Below are 20,844 nucleotides of genomic sequence, written 5' to 3' on the forward strand. Positions count from 1 at the left end.
GCCCAACCTGTGACCGAACACCACCCCGGTACCAAGTGCCCCATCCAGGGTTTCCGGGACGGGGACTCCATCAGCTCCCGGGGCAGCCCATGCCAGTGTCTCACCACCCCTTCTGTGAAGAAGTTCCTCCTAACTCCCAACCTCCCCCGGCGCAGCTTCAGGTTCTCTCCTTTCCTCATAGCTTAGGACTATGTCCTCTTGAATGAAGCGAGCTGCGTTCGCGGGCGCAGGGCAGGGCCGCGGGGGGTGGCAGGGACATGGACACGGGCAGGGACAGGGGCCCGCACACGGACAGGGACAGGGATACGGACAGGGACAGGAACACCGACGCCCACCGCGCACGGGCCCCGGCGGCGGAAGTGGCGCCCCCGCCCCCCGCGCACGTCACGGCGCGGCGCAGGCGCGTGGCGGGGCCGCCGTGGCTCCGGCTCCCCTCAGCCACCTCCCTCCTTCCCTCGTTCCCTCCCTCCTTCCCTCGTTCCCTCCCTCCGTCCCTCCCTCCGGCCGCCGGGCCGCGGCTCCTCCCTGCACCACCTTCGGCCGAGTCGCGGGAGTGCGCAGACGGCACAGTTCTGCGGCGGCAAGGGCTTCACCCGCGCCGAGCATCAGTTGGGAAGGCGCGTCCTCCTCCGCTGCCTGCTCCCCTCGCTGCCCCCGCGGCCATGGAGCTGCCCGAGAGCCAGTGCAAGAAAGTCAAGCTGAGCAACAGGGTGCCGAGCTGGGTGAGCGGTGCGCCGGTGGGCGTGCAGGGGCAGAGGAGCGGGAGGAAGGGCTCCCCGAGAAGCGGCCGAGCGCCGTGGTGATGTGGCAGTGGGCGGCAGCGGCAGCCGGGACGGGGGGCTCCGTGCGCCGCTCCCCGCCCGGCCGGGAGGGATGCGGGGCCGGGGCGCGGCGGTGCCAGCCGGGTCACGGCGCGGCAGCGCCGTGGCCCCGAGGGCAGCGCGGCCGGGGAGCCCCGCGGGGGCTGTGGGAAGGGCAGGAACACCCTCCGGAGAGGACCCGGCGTCTGTAGGTTTCATTCCTGCCTCTTCCGCCGTGAGCCCTCTGCTTCCAGCGTTTTGAAAGAAGGAAGACTTAAGAATGCGATGTACAATGTGGCCATTCATAAACCTGCGTTGGCCAAAGACTGGGGTTCTTTGTATGACGGGTGTTATGTGGAAAACTGTCGAGACAGGGTAAAAAAAAATCTAACCAAAGCGTTCATTCTTTTTCATAAAGATGGGGGAAGATCGGTTTACAGCAAAGACCAAAATGCAGCTATTTAGAAGAGACATTGCAGGCCTTTGAGAACATTTGATACCTCTGATAATGCAAGAGAAGCGAAAAGAAATTAAAAAGAAAGTATGATGTCTTTCAATCAATGCTGAGTTGAAACAGGCAAGACATAAGATCCAGAAAACATTTGAAATGAATGTAAGAGTGTAAATCAGTCTTTGAAGTCTTGCTGTGAGTAGTGCAGGCCACAGCTTTCCTGATAAGAGCTGTTGCTTGAAAAACGGGGAAGCTGCTGTGGTACTGTTCAGTAGATGTTGTGCCTGTCCAAGTCTCTTCCACTGTGTACAAGCTCGAACTTGTTTACATAAGAGAGTAATCGGCAGTTTACATGCTTTCAATTTCTATTAGGAAAAGCAAAACCAGAGGTTTAGAAGGTAGTGAAATAGACGAAGTCTGTGTGAGGTTAACAAAGTGTATGCAAAAGTTACTCTGTATCATTTCCTTAAGCAAAGCCAAGATCGATTTGACCAAAGCAGCGAAAATCTGTAACAGACATTAAGTGTTTGCTGAGTTCAGCTGAGGTTGGCAACCCCCTCTATGCTACGTGGCAAGCAGAGGAAGTCTTCTGGTTCTCCCTTTTTCTTTAGAAGACCTCAACTGAAATGCTCTTTATAAACCAATAAGCTTCACCAGGAACAAAAATGCTGCTGATTCACATGCTCCACAGGCAAATGTTCTGGCACTTCTGGCTCTGCATCTGTTCTGCTGAGAGCAAAGTCAAAGTGACTTGCCCTGATGGAATTGGCAGCCCCTAGGAGAGTGGGCAGAGCCCTGTCTTTCAGAATTTCTTTGTGCTTCCAGTGCTATTCAAAATACACCTCTGCCTGTGGAAATGCCCTTGCCAAGCCCACCTCTGAGCACAGCAAACAGTTGCTATCCATTTACAGAGCACAGCATAGCCACAAACACTGCCATTAAGTGTGGAAACCATGGCTTGATAGGGAGATGTGTGGAACACTTCCTTTAGAGTGGCTTGGATTCCTGACACAACTGAGCTGTTGCGTCACTTTGTAGGTGACTCCTAATGAGAACTCGCTCCAATTCTTGTTTCTGAGAGCATATTCAGTAGGGTAATCCTGGCTTCATTTTTTTATCCACCCCCTCTGATGCCAGCCCGTGAATCCCCTCCAGCACTGGTCAGTGAGCTGTCTCTGCCTTTGGTCATGCTGCTCCTGCAGCAGGTGGCAAGCAAAGACACACTCCTTAATATATCTTTAGCACTGAATTTCTTGTATCCACGGTGCTGAAGAAGATTCTGGGTGATTTCTGCTGCTGTGATCTTTCAAATTGTCCCAGCTTTAGAGCACATGGCAAATGAGAGCTAGTCTGTCAGTGGCAGGAGAGCATGCATTTGGCAGCTCGGGTGGTGCTTTATGTAGATGTGTTTGAGTGACTTACTGTATTGGTATCACTGTGGCAAACTCCTTTCTGGTGGGCTATTGTAAGGATCCAAGTAAGAATTCTTGTTGCAGGTAGGAGAAAATGTAATGCTATAGGCTATGGCAGAATATGGATTGGGGAATTGTTAAGTTTTTAAAAGACTAAAAGATATTATGGCTCAGATATAATTTCTGGACTTGCCCTTCCTTCCCAAGCACAGTTGTCTGAATCAAAGCACAGATTTTCAAACCAGAATTTGAGGAAATAAATAATGGAAGGTATTCCTGACAGATCTTTTAGTCCTGAATCTCATATAAATAACCTTTGTGGCAGCTGAATTTTGATGTTGGAACCATGTCTGTTCTCCTTGTGTTTGTATGTAGACAAAAGAAATAGGCACTGTCCCATGTGCTTGAGTTGCTGTTGGGCTATTGAGCAGAATGCTTTGCAGGGAAAAAAGAAAATATCATTTGGTTATCAGTGCTGAATAATAAATGCCATAAAAATGTGTAATTGTCAGGGAATCCCTGGTTTATAAGAGGCACATGGTGAACACATTAACAAATGACCGAAAGAACTTCTCTTATGACTGAGAGATGAGAAAGACATTGAAAGTAAGACTGCGCTTCAAAGGGCGGGCTGCCTGTGTTGCTTTTGCTAGCTTATGGGAGTTCTTACCTTGGGGAACCAACACTGTCATCTTAGAGCAGAAGGATATGGAATTAGTCACAGTTTCTTCAGTGTATGTGGTTTTCATGGAAACCATGTTTTCTGATACTTCCAGCTTCAAGCTGTCCCATGTTGGTGCTGCAGCTTGGGGAGTCTCAGCTTGCCATGGAAAGATTTACTTCCTTCCCCAGAGGTCTTGCTTTGTGAAAACTTAAAGTTTGATATTGATTGTAGAAGTACACTATTTCATTGTTGCTTGGAAATAATGAAGAATAAATTCAGCTTGTGCCAGTGTATATGCCATCTGTCTGCTAACCATAAAACAATTAAACAATACTCTCTTCTTTTGGCTGTCTTTTGATCTTGGCATTGTAACTTGTGTTTGCTTTTCATCATCTGGATGCCTGTCTTTGTTCTTGCATCAAAGGTGTTTGGCACTGATAGTCTGATTTGGCTTTGGCAATAAAAAAATTACAGATGTAAATGGGCAAAACATCAAGAAAAATAAGAAAAAAGAATTTGTCACCTCGGGAAGTCTGTACATAGAAAAGTTGACAGTGTTAGTAATTCCTTTTGACCCTCATCCTCTTTCTTTCTTTTGTTCCAGTGTTTCAAAGTGTCTGTAGTTAATTTTCTTAGTCAACTACCTGCAAAGCTAAAATTTACCTTCATGCCAGAAAAAGTAAACAGCGAAGTTATCCCTCCTTCTCTATCATTGCAGCCCTCCAGTACATATCTCTGAAAGGATTTCTTTAGTACCCCACTTTTTAGTTCAATACCAAGATATTTGCCTGTTAGAGCAATTTTGATTTCATGTGAGAAACAAACCAGGAAAGTGGAGGAGAAAAAAGGAGGGATATGTCAGCATTCTCAGCTGATGTTACTGCTATAATGAAACACAGTGGACTGAAGCACTATTTCTGTTTAATGTGGTGAAGTAGGAGGGAAAATATTAACATGGAGCGTTGGTCTACATAATGCAGAAGCAGTGTGTTGCAGGGTGGAAGGCATATTTTTGTGGGGATGTCAGAGTGGAAATATCCAATGGTTAAAAAAGCAGATAAACCTTGGTGATTAATGCCCTTTTTTTCATTAGCCCCTTTACAAAAATGTAGTGTGTCCTTTTGGCAGTGACTACTGTAGTGAATGTAATTAGGCTTAGACTTTTAAAATAGCTTTTTCAAAGAGTACTTGCTCATCGTATTGAGTATTTCTATTCCATGTTTCCTTATGTTTCATTTCTTTTAATGTTTTTGATATATGTCTCCAAGGTGAGTGATGCTTTGGTACAGTGTAAAGGGAAATGACCGTTCTTTGTGTCTGGTGTCATTTTGGTTGGTCATTTAATTTCAGCAGTTGATAGTTATCAAATTTTATGTACAAGAATTTGAAGACTGGCTAAATAATTTAAGAGCACCAACAATATGTGCCAGTGAGTATTTTTTTGTGCCACATCAGTATTTGTAGTAAGTACGTATGTCAGGGATAGTAAGTTAAAATCTGGGTTGTTGAAAATACGTTGTTCAGCTTGTTTGCTTATTTATGTGCAGTGGGGTGGGCAAATCATATGGAAGGAAATTATTTAATAGGAAAGTGGACTAATTAGGGAACTACTTATGGTTTTGGGGTTTGTTTTTTTTTTCAGCAACAGAGAATGACTTGCTAAATTATTAACTTTTTAGAGCACTTCTATAAAATTGGTTTGCTATTGGAAGATAAGGGGGATTTGGGTGTTGCTTTGCCCAGGATTAGTACTGAGCTGCCTTGTTTGTGTGCCTGTACAAAAGGTGGGGCAGCTGGTGACCAGCAGGTGTGTTCTTGAGTGTATGCAGACTCTTTGGGCACGTTAACCTTTAGTCTTAGGTGCCTGCTTCTGCAGTACAGGTGGATTATTGTCCTCTGCTCAGCTCGCTGGCTGCTCCACTGCACACGTGTGCCTTGTCCTGTAGCAAGGCGTTCTCCTTGCTCTGATTTTCCATCTCTACTAAGTAGGCATTAATACTTTTTTCATAAAAGTTGTGCCTTTTTCATAATTTTAAGAATCCCTCCAGCCTGCTTCCTCAGCGTTTCATGTGTTTTGTACACCTAGTGTAATAGCCTGATTAGTTTCATTGCTGCTTTCCTAGTTCTGGAAAAGACAGGAAACTGATGTAACTTATGGAATATGAACTGGAAGAGGTCTCCTTGAATGAGACATTTGACCTCCAATATATGAGTCTGATAATAGAGTAGTTGCCAGGGATCAAAAGCAAAGCATGTGTGAGTTTATGTCTTAATGTAAGACAGCTTACTGAGACAGTGCCATGGGATTTGTGCTTTGAGACTGCTGTTTATCCAGTGCCTGGTACAACACAGTACAATTACAATTAACGAGAGAGAATGTAGCTATTACTCTGTTAGTTTGAATGGCTGTGTACATTCATTTTGCACCATATATCTTTTAATTGAAACACTTCAATTATTTTTGTTGGTTTTAATTCCACAATTTATGCATTTGCTCACTCAGATCTTCAATTTTATGTCATGCATAATTGTTCCTACTGTAGGAAAGAAGATTTTGATTTTTTGGCTTTCTGACTTTTGGTTTTAGTCAGCTGTATTGCAATGTCTGTGCACAAAACAGCTTTGTTTTAGGACATAAATTATTTGAAGGTAACATGATCAGCAAGGATGACTTCATTTTGTATGGTTATAACTTGTCTGCAGATCGTGGTTTCTTCAGGGTTGATACTCAGTGTTAATCTAATTTTAGCTGCTGGACTATCACCACTGAATTACAGGGTTACTGTATTTAAAACCTGAACATAGGTTCTTACCTTGAGCTTCTGTTTGTATTAACTGTGAGCTCAGCCATGTATACCAATCACACAACTTCATGATTTCCAAATAAGTTCTAGATAAACCTTTGAATAGAAGAATGATGTAGCAGCAGTCCTTGAAGCCATAAGTAGACACCACATTTTTGTTAATTCTACTTTTTGGTACCTCTCTCTGAAACTATGAACAGCTCTCTGCTAGTACTCCATAGAGGAATATAATCCCTACTTTCTTTTATGTTAAGTATACTCCATGTTCTCTTTCTGTACTGGCACTGATACAATGATGAAAGAGAAGACAGTGCAATACGTTTGCAAGCAAGGGAAGCCGAAGCAGCATTACAGATACCACTAATCCCTCTCATCCCCTACGCCCCTCCCCTCTTTTTTTGATTGTTCATGCGTGGTCTGACAATCTAAGGTATTGATCTTTCACAAACAAAGTTCATATAGCCAGATACCATTAAAGCCTGAGATGATGCCAAGGCTGATCTTCCTGTGGGCTCTTTCACTTTAGATTGTGAAATATGTTTGACAGCAGGGTCATCTTACTGAATATATTTGTAGAGCAGGTTATGATGATGAATAGTTTTAAGAAACTTGGTAACCAGCTTTATTTTAATTAAAATTATATTTAAAAAAATTAAATTAAATCTTTAAAAAGTTCCTTGAAAAAATACTTTCTTTAGACATTTAGAATCTATGATAACTATCTCTTGTCTAGAGACTGATGATACCATACGTAAAAGCACTGGCTTAACTGAAATGTGGAAGAGATGTGCATAGTTTGCAATGAAAAGGCCTCTTAGGAGTTAAAAATGAGCCAAAGCCAAATTGCCACCAAATTTGACAGGCATGATTTGCCCTTAGTTGGCTGTCACAAATCACCTCCTTATTTTCTGTGTGTCTTAGCATAGTTTCCAGGAGCTTCTGCTCCATGATCGTGGTGTGCAGAGAAGTGAGACTGGTGGGCATGTAGTTGCCCAGGTCTTCCTTACGTTCCTTGTTAAAAATGGGCTTATGTTCCTCCTTTTCCAATGTCACCAGACTGCTGTGACTTCTCAAACATGATGGATTGTGGCTTAACCACATCCTGAGTGAGCCAGTTCACTCAGGAGCCATGGGTGCATCTCATCGGGTCCCGTGGACCTGCGCACCTTCAGGCTCCATAGATGGCCTCACATCTGGTCTTCTCCTGCCTTGGGCAGTAGTTTTTCATCCTCCCAGTCCCTCTGGTTGCCTTTCATGACTTGGGTGGTGTGACTGGAGCACTTGTTAGTGAAGATTGAAGCAAAAATAAGTTGTTGACTGCCTCAGCCTTCTTAGTGTCTTGGGTAACCATGTCTCCCTTTTCCACCCAGAGAGAGCCCACATTTTCCCAAGTCTTCCACCCTCTGTAGGATTCCTTTTTGCATCTGAGTTTGTCTGGGAGTTTCTTGTTCATCCATGCAGGTTCCCTGGCTGTTTTTGCCTGACCTCCTCTTTGTTGGAATGCATCACTCCTGGGTTTGGAGTAGGTGGTCCTTGAATATTAACCAGTTTTGTTGGGCTCCTGTTCCATTCAGGTCTTTGTCCCATGGTACTCTACCAAGCAGATCCCTAAAATTACTTGAATAGAAGTCAAGCCAGAAATGGACTGCTAGAAATGCAGTCCATCTGTCTTTTTTATAGTTGATTTTTCTTAAGGAAGTTTTATTTGAAAGCAGTAGTTGATTAACCTGTCAGTCCCAAGCTTCACTGAAGTTGGACAAGGGGTGTGGTTGTCTATGGCTAACTGTTCTAATTTTCTGTGCCTCCTTTGATCCACGCTAGAGCTGATGGAATGGGTGTTGGTTTTACTTCCATTTTTCTGTCTCCAAGTCTTTCTTTGTGCCTGTGGATGAATATGTTTGCTTTGCCAGCTCACCCTTTATCAAAGACTTAATCGACTTCTTCTTTTACAGGGAATGCAAAGAGCAACCAATGTTACCTACCAAGCTCATCATGTCAGCAGGAATAAGAGAGGCCAAGTGGTAGGAACAAGAAGTGGTTTTCGTGGATGCACAGTCTGGTTAACAGGTACAGCCATGGATTTCTGAGGATCCTTTTGTTTTAGTTACTTCTTTGAAGTGCTACTTAGCCATAGCTCTTTCTTGCGTGCAAAGTTGAATGTTTGTGAAATCTAAGACCGTGATGCAATTTTATTTATTTTTAGGTAGACTAACAGGAAATTGCTTTTGGACAAATAGTAATTTGAGAATATATTTTGTTCAGTGCTCTGGGAGGGTTGTTTTTTTGGTGCTGTCTGCTACTTAATTCTGGTTTTCTTTTTGTGTGTTGCTTTTTTTTTTCCCTTTCTTTTTAATTTAACCTTAATTTTTTCCCCTTTCTTTTTAATTTAATTCTCTCTATTTGTACTGTCCATTTTATCTATTTAGACATGAAATGCAACTTTTTCTTGTAAGAGTCTGTACTTCTGGATCTTTTCTGTAAAAGCTCTTCTCTTTGTATTGTTCTTGTCTCCTTGGTTTGAAATAACATTTCAACATAAACCTGTGCCATTGGACAGCAATTGCATGGCATAGGCAATGCATACTGGCAGTTATTTTTAAAGTCAGCTCTGTGTTGGTTTTTTTGGTGGTTTTTTTTTTGGTTTGTTTTTTGGTTTTTGGGTTTTTTTGTGGTTTTTTTTTTTGTTGTTTTGTTTTGTTTGGGTTTTTTGTTGGGTTTTTTTTGTTTTGTTTTGTTTTTTTTTATTTTTTTGGTGGTTTTTTTTGGTTTTTTTTGGTTTTTTGTTGTTGTTTTTTGTTTTTTGTGGTGTGGTTTGTTTTGTTTTGTTTTTTTGGTTTTTTTTGTAAATAGAAGAGGTACATTCTAAATAAAAAACATCCTGGAAGACATTTTTTGTTTTGTAGCAGTGGGCGAATTTTTTTGTTCTTAATTCAAAGTTTTTGGAAGCTTTATATTTCCTGTAAAGGTTGTTTTTTTTTTTTTTAGATAAAACTGGTAATTAAAAAAGAAGCAAAATATGTCACTGAATTGGCTTGTAAACCATTTAGAACACTGTTGTATTGCAACATAAAAGATCCTTACACAGTATTAGAGAAACTTACTACATGGACATTAAGTAAAACTGATTTCCACTAGTGTTAATAAATGTGTCTGAAATGTAAAGCAGTTGTTGATAACAAACTACTGAGAGCCATTCCATCAGATTTGATACAGTGGCTTGCTGTCGTATATTTCTTTGGGAAAAGAATGGAGCCCTTTCTCTCCCTGTTTCCATCACACAGCTCCAGCCTCTCTCTCAATGCCTGAATGATCTGGTGGGTTGCCTTCTGTTTCTTCTGGTAATTCATTAATCCAATTTTGGAAAAGGTCATGATAAAAATGTTTTCTCAGTTATCTACTTGGCAACATTTTCCAGTCAATGTTCTTTTTAGACAAATGCAATCTTGATGCCCAATTTCCCTTTTTTTCAGGAAGGAGGGTGGTGGTAAGATATCAAGAATGTGTGTGGGAAGCTAGGTTATTGAAGATGTTTGAGCAGTAGTGTGAAACGATAAAAAGGACTGTAGGCATTAAGTAAGCAACATTAACTATTCTAGAACTGTGCAAACATGAGTTTCAAAATTCTGATAGGTATTAGAATAAAAGCTGAAATATTGGTACACTCGAAGGTTTTCTCATTTTGTCAGCACTCATGGAGCGAGAATGTATGGAAAGATCTTTCAGGGATCGCTTTTCATTTTTCAAGGTAACCTTTATTTGAGAGTTCTGTTTTAATGAATATTGAGTTAGTGTCCTAGTAAAGAAAACTGAGGAATTTAGTGAAAATACGGGAAAATATTGCTTTCATGTGTAAAATAATATACAATTTTTAGAGTGCAAGTTATTTTAAAGACTTGTTAGCTTGAAGAATGTTTTTAAATTCATTAATGTATAACCTTAACTTCTGCAATTCTGCAACATGTTGGAGACCAAATGATGTGTGAAAAAATAGAATGTTTGAGCAATAGCAAGCTAGATGTGGGGACAAAAATGGCGAGTCAGAGACTGCATCAATGAATTAGCTGAAATCTTCTTTTGGACTGTCATGCCTATTTTCTGTGATGGGGGTGTACTTAATTGCTGCCAAAAGAAGACACTTCTGTTTTCTGCCATGTGTTCCTTCTCTTGCCTTGCACACGCTGTACCTCTTGCCCAACTCAACACTGAGCTGAGTGGGACTTGGGAAATCATCAGTGAACTTACAACAGCCTCCCCTCACACACACAAAAGGGAGAAAAAGGGAAAAAACCACATGAGTGTGGGGGGGTTGAGATTAACAGACTGAGTTGCCTAATGGGCACCAGAGGAAAAAATGCAATGACTCCTTTTCTTTAAGTTATACCCCAAGCTGTCAAGGTGTCCTTTGCAGTTCATGTATTCTTGGGACACACTTCTTAACGTGGTTGCTTATCCTTTGCCATAGATATCTTGGAAGTAACACCAAGCTGCTCTTTTGGGTGATTTTCTTTTTTGTTTTTCTCTGTTCTCTGAAAGTCAGAATAAATCTTAATCACCACTTATAAAACATTTTTCTTCTCCTAGTAGGGCTACTTTTTTAATATTACTATTACCCTTTTCTTCCCCCTCACTCAAAGGGTAAATGTCATCTGACAAAGATCTGAGTTTATGTCCCATTTTCAAATTGACTTCTTGGTATAAGCAGAAGCATGTGCTCCAGATAAATTGAAATCTACTCTGGAAAAATTATTTAAATTAATTTCCAAATAAAAGTGAACAGTGGACTTTTTAGGGCTAGCATAGGTTTGTTGCCAAAGATTCTAAATTAGACTAGAGTTTGATAGCAGAGTTTTCTTTTGTTGTTGCTACCACATGTCAGTTAATGGAGCATCACTGCTGTGTGTGAGTCTTGAGTGAGTCAGTGGTGTCTAATTCAGTGCTGTTATTCTGCAAGGAGTAAGAACAGCGTGCAAGTTTGGCCTGATCCCATTCCTTTTGTTGACTGAAATTCAATATGAGAGCTTCCCTTTCTTATATAAATACAACATCTTAACTGTGTTTGGTTTCTGAATTAAGTTTGCTTAGCTAGTAATAATTGCCAGCTGCACCGAGAAAGTGGGGGATAATTGCAGGCAGCACTGGGGAAAGAAATCTCTATAGGCAGCAGCAGCAGAGCTCAAGGCTAAACTCTTACCTGCTTCGAATTGCACACAGCTTTTACCTTACTCTCTCTTTACCTATTGTCTGTGTAAAGGCCGCTTGGCTTATATTCCAAGTAAGCTTATCCAGAAGGCATTGCTGCTGTTGGCTGTCACTTTGGGAATTTCGTAATACACATGTGCTACAACTTGCCTTAACTTGTTCCTATGCTTATATATTTGTATTATTATTGACTATTTTAGGTCTATCTGGTGCTGGGAAGACTACAGTGAGCATGGCACTGGAGGAGTATTTAGTATGCCATGGTATTCCATGCTACACACTGGATGGTGACAATATTCGCCAAGGCCTTAATAAGAATCTGGGTTTCACACCAGAAGATAGAGAAGAAAATGTGCGTCGTATTGCTGAAGTTGCTAAATTGTTTGCAGATGCTGGTTTGGTGTGCATTACTAGTTTCATCTCTCCTTATGCTCAGGTAAGTGTGAAAAACATCTAGATGAAATGTAGGGAAAATGCAAATTGCAAAATATCATTCAGAATCCTAGTTAGAGAAATCCATTTCTGAACTTAGCCAGAATCAAACACTTACTTGTTTTTTTTTTTTTTTTTGGGTGACGTTTGTGCTTTATGGAGGTGATTTCTCAAAACAGGAATATTAATTTTAAATATAAAATGTTTACATTAGTTCTATAACTGGAACAATCCTTCAGTCCATTAGACAGAATTATTATTCTAATATTATAAACAAGCTCAAATGATGTTCCAAGAAAGACTCTTAAAATTTCAGGGTCTTGTTTGATCCATGTAGATTCTAGTAGTTTATAAATATGAGGACTAAGCAGACACTTAACCAGAAGACTCAGGTTAATTGATTTAAAAAGTGATTTTTCCTTTGAGGAAGGAATGTTGAGAGCTTTATTTTTACCAAGTTACTTAAGGGAAAAGTGTTTTAATTGGCTGTTCTTTTTACTTCTTATTTCATGTTGTGTATACAACATGACCTTATATAACACTGAAAACTAATGTAAATCCATGTTCACATTGTTGTGTGAAGCCTGTTTTCATCATGCATAAGAACCTGGAGGTGAGAGACAAAAATGATGTGTGAACACCCAAGTATCTTGAAGAATGACCCAGAGACTTAAAGCCTAAGTGTTACACAGCACAAGAATGTTGTGTCTTTGGTTATAATGGTGCAAACACTTTTTCTGATAATAATTTGGGGAACTCAAACCTTACAGTATAACAGAAATTTCTATATATGAGAAATATAACTAATAAAATAAACAATATTTAGTAAGAGAAGATTTTAGTAGATTTTGGAAGGCCTTTTTTTTTGTTCTCTCAGTGAAAGTCACCAATACTGTTCCAATGTTTGGGAAGCCATAAAAACGATATGATAAAATAAAATAATGCAAATAATACAATATTTTGACTTCACAAGTCTTGTCAGATAAAGGAATGTGGGGAAAACTGGTGCTCAGGAGAGAAGGGTGGTTATATCAAGAGCAGCAGGTAACATCTCCTCCTGACTGTACTCAGCTAGGCAGATGTAGTTCCTCAGACATATATGTATAGGTATAGAAAATCCTGCATTCTATTGGCTGGGTTTGGTTTTTCTTATAAATCAAGTTTAATGTAAAATATCTCACATCTTCCTCTCAGCTTTTACCATGTGATGTACTGTAGCCAAAGTGATGTAGCTTGCAGGGCATCAGTTAATCAAATCACATTTCTTTTTTAAACTTTGAAAAGTTTTTTACATTGTGCTGTCAGCTTCTGTAAATGAACTTCAAAGGCAAAAACCAGCAAAAACATGTGAGGCAACCTTTTAAGATTTTTCTTCTGTTTTCTTTCAGGATCGTAATAATGCCAGACGAATTCACGAAGGGGCAAGTTTGCCCTTCTTTGAAGTGTTTGTGGATGCTCCACTGCATGTCTGTGAGCAGAGAGATGTTAAAGGACTCTATAAGAAAGCCAGGGCTGGAGAAATTAAAGGTGAACCTAGATGTAATCACATCCTTTCTGCATAAGTGAAATGTTTGGGTAATTTGACTCCACATAAGTGGATATACTCAAGTCTGAATGTATCACCCTTAAAAAGAGCATGGATTCAGGACAGGACTGAGAAGAAAATTGGAATTGACTTCTAACTCATGGAACTGACTAGTTAAGTGTATAGGACAATAAAAGGGTAAAAGTGGCTAACCACACAGAGAAAAAGCCTTGAGCACATTAAAGGTTGTAGTAGAAACTACATAATGATTGAGGATTAGTCTATCTCCTTTGTGTGTCCATTTGGGAGCTCAAACTTTATAACAGAAGTCTCTATACATGAGAAAAATAACTAAGAAACAATATTTAGTAAGAGAAGATTTTAGTGGATTTCTTAGTGAAAAAGAGCCTGCTTCTTTCTACAGTCTTTAAAGAACTGTATTAATAAAACTTGCTAGTTTCTTCCAAAAAGTAAAACATGGCCACTGTCTACCTGTAAAGATCATTAAGAACACTTCTGAACATACTAACTTCTACTTTTAAATCTATTCTAGTGCCCATGAATATTATTTCCTATTCCTAGCCTCAGGTCAAGATTTAAGTATAACCTGCAATAAAAACAGCTGAACTATGCAGTCATTCATTGCAAGTATTGTTTCAAGTGCTGCTTTGCTCTGTGTTACATTATAGTTTGCAGAGGCTGATGATAGATAGCTCTGTATTTAGTAGCAAATAAGTTTTTTTAAAGTAATCACTTCTGGGAGTGGAGTTTGCAGATGCTGTATGAATTCACTTTAATTAGAAGTGATATAAAATTCAAGAAATCCAAGACATTCCATTTGAGTGATTGTTTGATACTTCTAGTACCACAGAATATTTTGTGCAAACAACAGGAATAAATAAAGCTGAACTAAGATTTGTTCAAAATCAAAGCAAGACAGCTTGAACTGACACGATACAAAGATACAGTTCTGTACAGAATCCTTATTAGTGCCTATTTTGTGAACATGGCTAATATTTTTTAATTTTACAAGCCCCATAATGGAATTGTGTTACTGAAGAAGTGGTAGTGAAGTAAACAGGGCCTGAGCAAGATACAAGTGGGTGTAGCAGTGGCTGTATCTTATGATCTATCTGATATATGAAGGATGAAAATTAAACAAACTTGCCAGTTCACAAAGACTGTCAGCAACTGTTATCTTCTTTTTCTTTGGAAATGGTAATGAGGCACATTTTTTGCCTCCTGTTCCTACTCCTCCAGTAAGTAATTGATATTTTTCTTAGATGAGGAACTACGCTACTAATTTTGAGGGTATTTAAAGCCAAAGTGAAAAACTGGAGTTTTAATGTTTGCATGTGCACTTGTGGAGGATGAGATGTTGAGTTGCAGAAGCCCAGCTGATATTCCTGGTGCAGATCTGACTTGTAGTGCTTATACTCTTTGGGCTTGATTTTTCCTCCTTGTTAATGCATGGGTGTTTAGAATCTCCACAATTTCAAAGCAAATTGCAAGCTAAGTAGGCCAGAACAAAACACTGTCACTGGCAGCTTGTACAGTCTGTGACAGCTATTATAATAAACACAGTCATCAATCTTACATTAGCAGCTATCTTCAGATGAGTATATTGGCTAAACTAATATAAAAGATGTTGAAGTTCCTTACTTCAGAGTGTAAATTTACATATATACTGGATGTTCATAATATTTTTTATCTTTTATTTATTTTTTTAAGAGCAAAAATCAGCTGGTAATGAAGGACAGTGGGTGCACTAACTCTGGGTTGATGTGCACATTTCTTCTGCCAGTGCTCTTTTCTTTATTCACAGTAAAAATCAAATAGCTTCACCAACAAAAAAGTGCTATGTATGTACTGCAGAATGCTGAAGTTTGATGTTGTCAGATACTATGATTAGCAAAGAGCCCAATAAAGAAAAAAAGCCCTGCTGATTTTCCTAAGAATTCCTGTATTAAGGAAGCTAAAACTTTATGTTCTTACCTGTTGTGTTCATTTATGTATAGAAAACTGTCTGTGAACAGCATTAAAATGAAATCATGTTTTGGAAGAAGTTACCTAATATTTTTGTTTTATGTTCTGTAGGTTTTACTGGGATTGACTCCGAGTATGAAAAACCAGAAGCCCCAGAGCTTGTCCTGAAAACTGATTCCTGTGATGTGAATGATTGTATACAACAAGTTGTGGAACTTCTTCAAGAGAGGGTGAGCAGAAATGGAGACATATCTTAGATACCTTTTTTTCCAAGTATTTGTACCTGCAATCTGAATGTAAGTGCTGAGAAAAACAAAGGCAGTTTTTGAGACATAAAGGCTTATGCATGTTTCAATTCAAACTTTTAATCTTGTCCTATTGTGTCTTTCCATTTTAAACCTAAACATTGCACAGCATTGATCTCCAAGTGAAATAAGATTTGGACAAGTGGAAAATTATTTTATGTCAATAACTGGAAGGTAGTCCAGGAGAGGAGGCTGTCTCAGTTGTTACAGAACCAACAGTGAATGGTGACTTAAAAATGCTAGGAACCAATTCTAAAGAGTCTGATTTTTTTTGTCTCTAGAGTGTACAGATTAATATATGCTACAGATGTGAAGAGACAGGGGTGCACTTACACAGTGACTTGATCTCACTTAAGTAGGGGCTGCTGTGCTTGTGTCTGCTTTCCCTTATTTCCACTGTTTTTCTTGTACTAGTAAAAGTGATCCTTTTGTGTAGTGATCAGCTCAGAAAGCTGATCTTCTTGACATGGCCGAATTGAGTTTATGGTTCATAGCTTCCGAAAAGGTAAATCTCTTTCCTCGCTGAGGCTGCAATCTGCACCATCCCTTTGAAAGTCACTGAGCCTTCTCCTGTTGCCTGATAAGTGGATTTGGCTCATTACCCAGGCTAAAAAACCTCACCCCCAACAAACCCCACATGAAAAACAAAACAAGACAAAAACCTCCAAACCCAACACTAAAAGTGAAGGCAGAGAAAAAATGGCTTTATCCTCTTGAAACCATGCTCCCAGAATTTGCTAATCCTCATGTCAAAGAAATGTATTTCCTTACATTTTTATCTACAGTCAGTGGGTCGTGGATGAGGTCCCAGATAACTATTTTTTTTTAATGGAGATACGCTCGTAGACAATAACTCATACTTTTTTATATGAGGTGGAAGTTGTGGAAATTTAGGGTATGGACAGTAGTTTGAGTAAAGCTCTACGAAGTGTTGAAGTTGATACAATCAAAACACCTCATCATGTTGCCAGCATGAGTTAATTTTAACCCTCTGTGTAAGTACAGCTCTGGAGAGATTTAGTCTCTTGTACTGAAATTTTCAAGAAAACTCCTCATAGATGACTATCTCCTCAGGGTTGTTCAGGAGACAAGACACGGTAACAAAAACGTAAGAGAATTCTAGATTTTTGCCCAAATCCTCATCTGAATATTTTTTGGAAGAAAATAGGAGAGCTGTGTAGGAGTCCTACCTATGAGAGGTGGCAGTTCCTGACTGTGGGGGCCCTGTGCCTTCTGGTCAGAACAACTCATAGTTGTAGCAACCTATGTCACATGTGCCAAGATAATGATCCCTGAAGGCTTGCATCAGTACACAGTGCTGACTGCTGGCTCCTAGCCCAGTCAGCTTTGTTTAAGGCACATCTAGCACTTTTTTCCTTTTCTTTGAAGATAACAGTATAATGAATGGCAAGGTACCTTAGTGGTTGCTTAGTTCAATGAGAGACAATGAAATCAAAGCAAGGCTACACAGGCATATCTTGTTTTTAGACTGTATTAATGCAGTGATATCTTGAGAATATAATTTCTGTAGATCTCTTGTGGTTTGAACAAGAGGGCTTATAAGAAGGCTGAAAAGGCACTTTTTATAAGGGCATTTAGGGAGAGGACAAGGCTTTAAATTGACAGAAGATAGTTTAGCTTAGATATCAGGAAGAAATTCATTAATGTGAGCCTGATGAAACACTGGAACAGGTTTCCCAGAGAAGCTATAGATGCCCCATCCCTGGAGTTGTTGAAAGCCAGGTTGGATCTGGCTTTGAGCAACCTGGTCTAGTGGAGGGTGTCCCTGCCCATGGCAAGGGGATTGGAACTACATGATCCTTAATGTCCCTGCCAATGCCAACCATTCTGTGCTTTCATAATTCTATGAAATAAATTGTTCAGCATTATAAAAAACATTTATCAGCATGATAAAAACATGCGCCTGTGCTGTAGAGAAGACTACCTGCATGCTCTAAATAACAAGAGCATAGCCAGAAGCCTGAGAGAAGCAATTATGCAATTTTATATGGCAGTTGTAAGACCTTGTCTGGTTACCTTGTTCCACGTTTGTGCCCTTCTCCTTCACCCGGAAGAAAACAGACATTGATGTGCTTCTGTGGGCTGAACAGAATGTCACCAAGCTGGTCAGAGGCTGGAGTTTGTCACTGTGCAAGGAGAGGCTGAGGGGAAGTGGATTGCTCAGCCTGGAGAAGAGGAGGCTAAAGGAGTTCTTGTTGCAGTTTTATCATCCAGGTGGGAGAGTATAGGGAAGGCTGATGAAGACTTGTCTTAGAGGTTTACATGGTAGGATGAGGGACAGCAAGCACGACATGAAATATGGGAGAATAAAATTAGACATAGGGGAAAAAAGCCTGTTGATGTAAAGATAGTCAATTATTAGAACAAGTTGCTTTGAGTGTTTGAGTGTGTGTTTAATATATTAAATGCTTGATTTGCCAAGGTCCTGAGCAGCCTGCTGTAGTGGGACCAGTTTTGGACTAGATGATCTCTACAGGCAATCAGCATCAGCAAAGAACCCACCACCCCAGTGTGAGGAGGCACATTTCCATAACACATCTAGTTTATTTTTTTTATTTTGACATTTTTATATGAATGCATTGAGCAATAATAAATATTGAGGAATATTCTGTAACTTGTCCTTTAGTAGAATTAAGCTTTCAGTAAAATTGATGCCTTAGAATGATCACTAGGTGGCTTGCTAGCCTAGCATTTTCCTAGTTCCTAAAATTCATGCAGTTTAAAGATGCATGGATTCCTTTTGCTGCTGGTTTTCATGTTGTGTTGTTGGTTTTTTTTTTTTATCTAAGCTGATGTTTTGAATACCGCTTACATGTGTGCAAGGAAGTCCAGGTTTACTAATCCTACAGGTTCTCTAAATGTTGGAGTCAGTTGCTAGAATTGTCTTCAAACTGTTTACATTTGTATAATGAAGTAGGTTGTTGACAGAAATTGTGTTGTGAAACCTTTGTTTTGCCCCTTAGTGAGACACTAAAACCAGGATAATACTCGAAGAGATCTTTTTTAATAGGCACATTTATTTTAAGCTGTTGATGGTTTGTAAAATTAGGACATCCTAGCCTGGTAATGAGCCAGGGTCCAGAGGGAAATCTGTGAAGCAGCATAATGTGCCCTTCATCATTATAGTGTTGCTTACAGGAGGCAATACCTGCATTTGATTCTGGGCTTGTTGTGACAGGAGTCTGCTGGAGCTCTCCTGGGCTGCAATACTGCTGCTCAGGCACAGAAAACAAAAGGCTGATTTTGCCTAACTTACAATGTAACAAAAGCTGCTTGCAAAATGATGTCTCATATGTAATGGACCAAGCTTTTCCTTATAAAACACCTTTTCTAAGTGCTAGTTTACTTTGTCTTATTTTAGATGTGTCTTTGAGGATATGAATTATGCAGCAGCCAGTGAGACTCATCACATCTTGTTACTCCTGTAGTCATTTTATCTCTCACTTGTCAGTATTCTACTGCCCTTGTTTTATTTTCCATGGAGGTAGTGCCTAACGTCTGATAAATGCATTAAAATTCCTAAGCTAATTTTGTGTTTTCTACAAGCATACTTATTTACTCTGGCCTGCATATACTGGAAAAGTAAAGATAATTGAATTATTGTTGTTATGGGTCTGTATATATTCTGCTCCAATGGTGAGCTTTTTTTCTCCAGAAGTAAAGCATTACTTTACAAAGGTTTCTCAAACAGTGAAAAATATGTTTTAAAAAGAACAGAAGGTCTCTTTTCAATGATTTTTTGCTACTGAACATCACTGGAGCATTTGACTGGGTTTTGGCATATAACATCATCCTTTGTTCAAAGAGACCCTACACTTTTATCATGGTGACATTCTCTCTTTTAATTTTGCTTTTATCCCTGTGTTGATCTCTTCTAACAAGTTTAAGGTCTTGAGTCTTGAGCATTGTGGAGTGAGAATATCATGTTTTGATACACATGGAAGAACACTGAATTTTTTTTTTTTAAATTGCTATGTTGGTTATAGAGCTAGATTTTGGTTCATTGCATATGAAATATGCATTTAAATATACATTTAATATACATTTAAATAATCTAAGAGTTAAGATATAGATGGTATGTCATTAGCTGTAGGAAATACATTTAATTTGTACTTCTGTATTAATTTTCATAGAGAAGGAGCTTTATTTATTTTACTTTCATGTTACCATTTCTAATGTGTCTTGTAGAGTGAATGGCTTAAATTCATAAATGCTCAGTTTCTAAATATTTTTTTACTTTTTCAGCATGTGTAAACACATAGAATTTGCCATCCTACTCTAGATAATGTAGGCATTAATAAGTCATAAAACTTCACTCAATTCAATAGTTAAGTATTTACTAAGTAAATGTTATATCGGTTACTTAAGGTTTAGAAAAAATCTCTTGTCAGAATGTTTAGCCAATCTATTGGCTTGAGCAACTAGCAATATATCATAATCTTGGAGCAGTGCTGGCTTTTAGATGGGTAAAAATTGCATAATTAATGAACTCTTGCTACTGTGTTACACTCAACATTAGAATTTTACTTCTTGATGTTTGTTCAGTGTAATAGAGGCATTCTGAGCAAATATTAATTTCTATTTATTTCTTTTATACAGGACATTGTGCCAGTGGATGCCTCTTATGAGGTGAAAGAGCTTTATGTGCCAGAAAACAAGCTACAGTTGGCCAAAACTGATGCTGAGTCTCTGTTAACCCTGGAAATAAATAAGGTATTGTGTGTTCAGGTGTCTCATTGCTGCAGTTGAAGGATGGTCTGATCTGTTCTTGGTGTAAGTAGATGTAGTTGCAATACCTGTACTGGTTGCAGAATACACCTTGATATACTTTATTCCTCTTTCCTTGAGTGAAAGCAGAACATCTGTGGTTTTTTTGTTTACCTTAGCAGATCTTCATACTTTCATGAATAATGTCTGGTATAGTGTTACTTAATTTATCCCTACCCTGGAGAAAAAATTTACAGTGATTTCCTCCTGTGCTCCCCCTAGATCCATGGAAAAGATCGTGCCTGGAATGTCTTGTATGAGAAATTACTTCTAGAAGGATTGTTTACTTTTATTTTTAATTTACTTACAGAAACCATTTTATTGTGAATTGTAATTGCCTAGAAATGCAGGGGAAATCAATTACTGCTTCTTGATTCTTCCTGTTGGTAGTCTTAAGCTGAACAGCAGTAACTCCTAATATATAAACCAAACTCAAACAGTTGCAAAGAGATGATCAGATCTACTTTATTGCTTTTTT

General features: G+C 39.4%; 1 protein-coding gene across 1 annotated transcript in view; it reads left to right on the plus strand.

Moving 5' to 3' along the window:
• Window positions 1-504: 504 nt before the first annotated feature.
• Window positions 505-20,844, plus strand: part of PAPSS1 (3'-phosphoadenosine 5'-phosphosulfate synthase 1) — a 40,673-nt gene continuing 20,333 nt past the window's right edge. The window contains exons 1-6 of the mRNA XM_063423968.1: window positions 505-722; window positions 8,084-8,198; window positions 11,531-11,766; window positions 13,151-13,289; window positions 15,385-15,503; window positions 20,199-20,312. Coding sequence (XP_063280038.1) covers window positions 663-722; window positions 8,084-8,198; window positions 11,531-11,766; window positions 13,151-13,289; window positions 15,385-15,503; window positions 20,199-20,312 — 783 coding nt within the window. The 5' untranslated portion in view covers window positions 505-662. The remainder of the gene's footprint in view (window positions 723-8,083; window positions 8,199-11,530; window positions 11,767-13,150; window positions 13,290-15,384; window positions 15,504-20,198; window positions 20,313-20,844) is intronic.

Source organism: Prinia subflava, chromosome Z (assembly GCF_021018805.1).
Source record: "Prinia subflava isolate CZ2003 ecotype Zambia chromosome Z, Cam_Psub_1.2, whole genome shotgun sequence".
In the NCBI taxonomy this organism is placed as follows: Eukaryota; Metazoa; Chordata; class Aves; order Passeriformes; family Cisticolidae; genus Prinia; species Prinia subflava.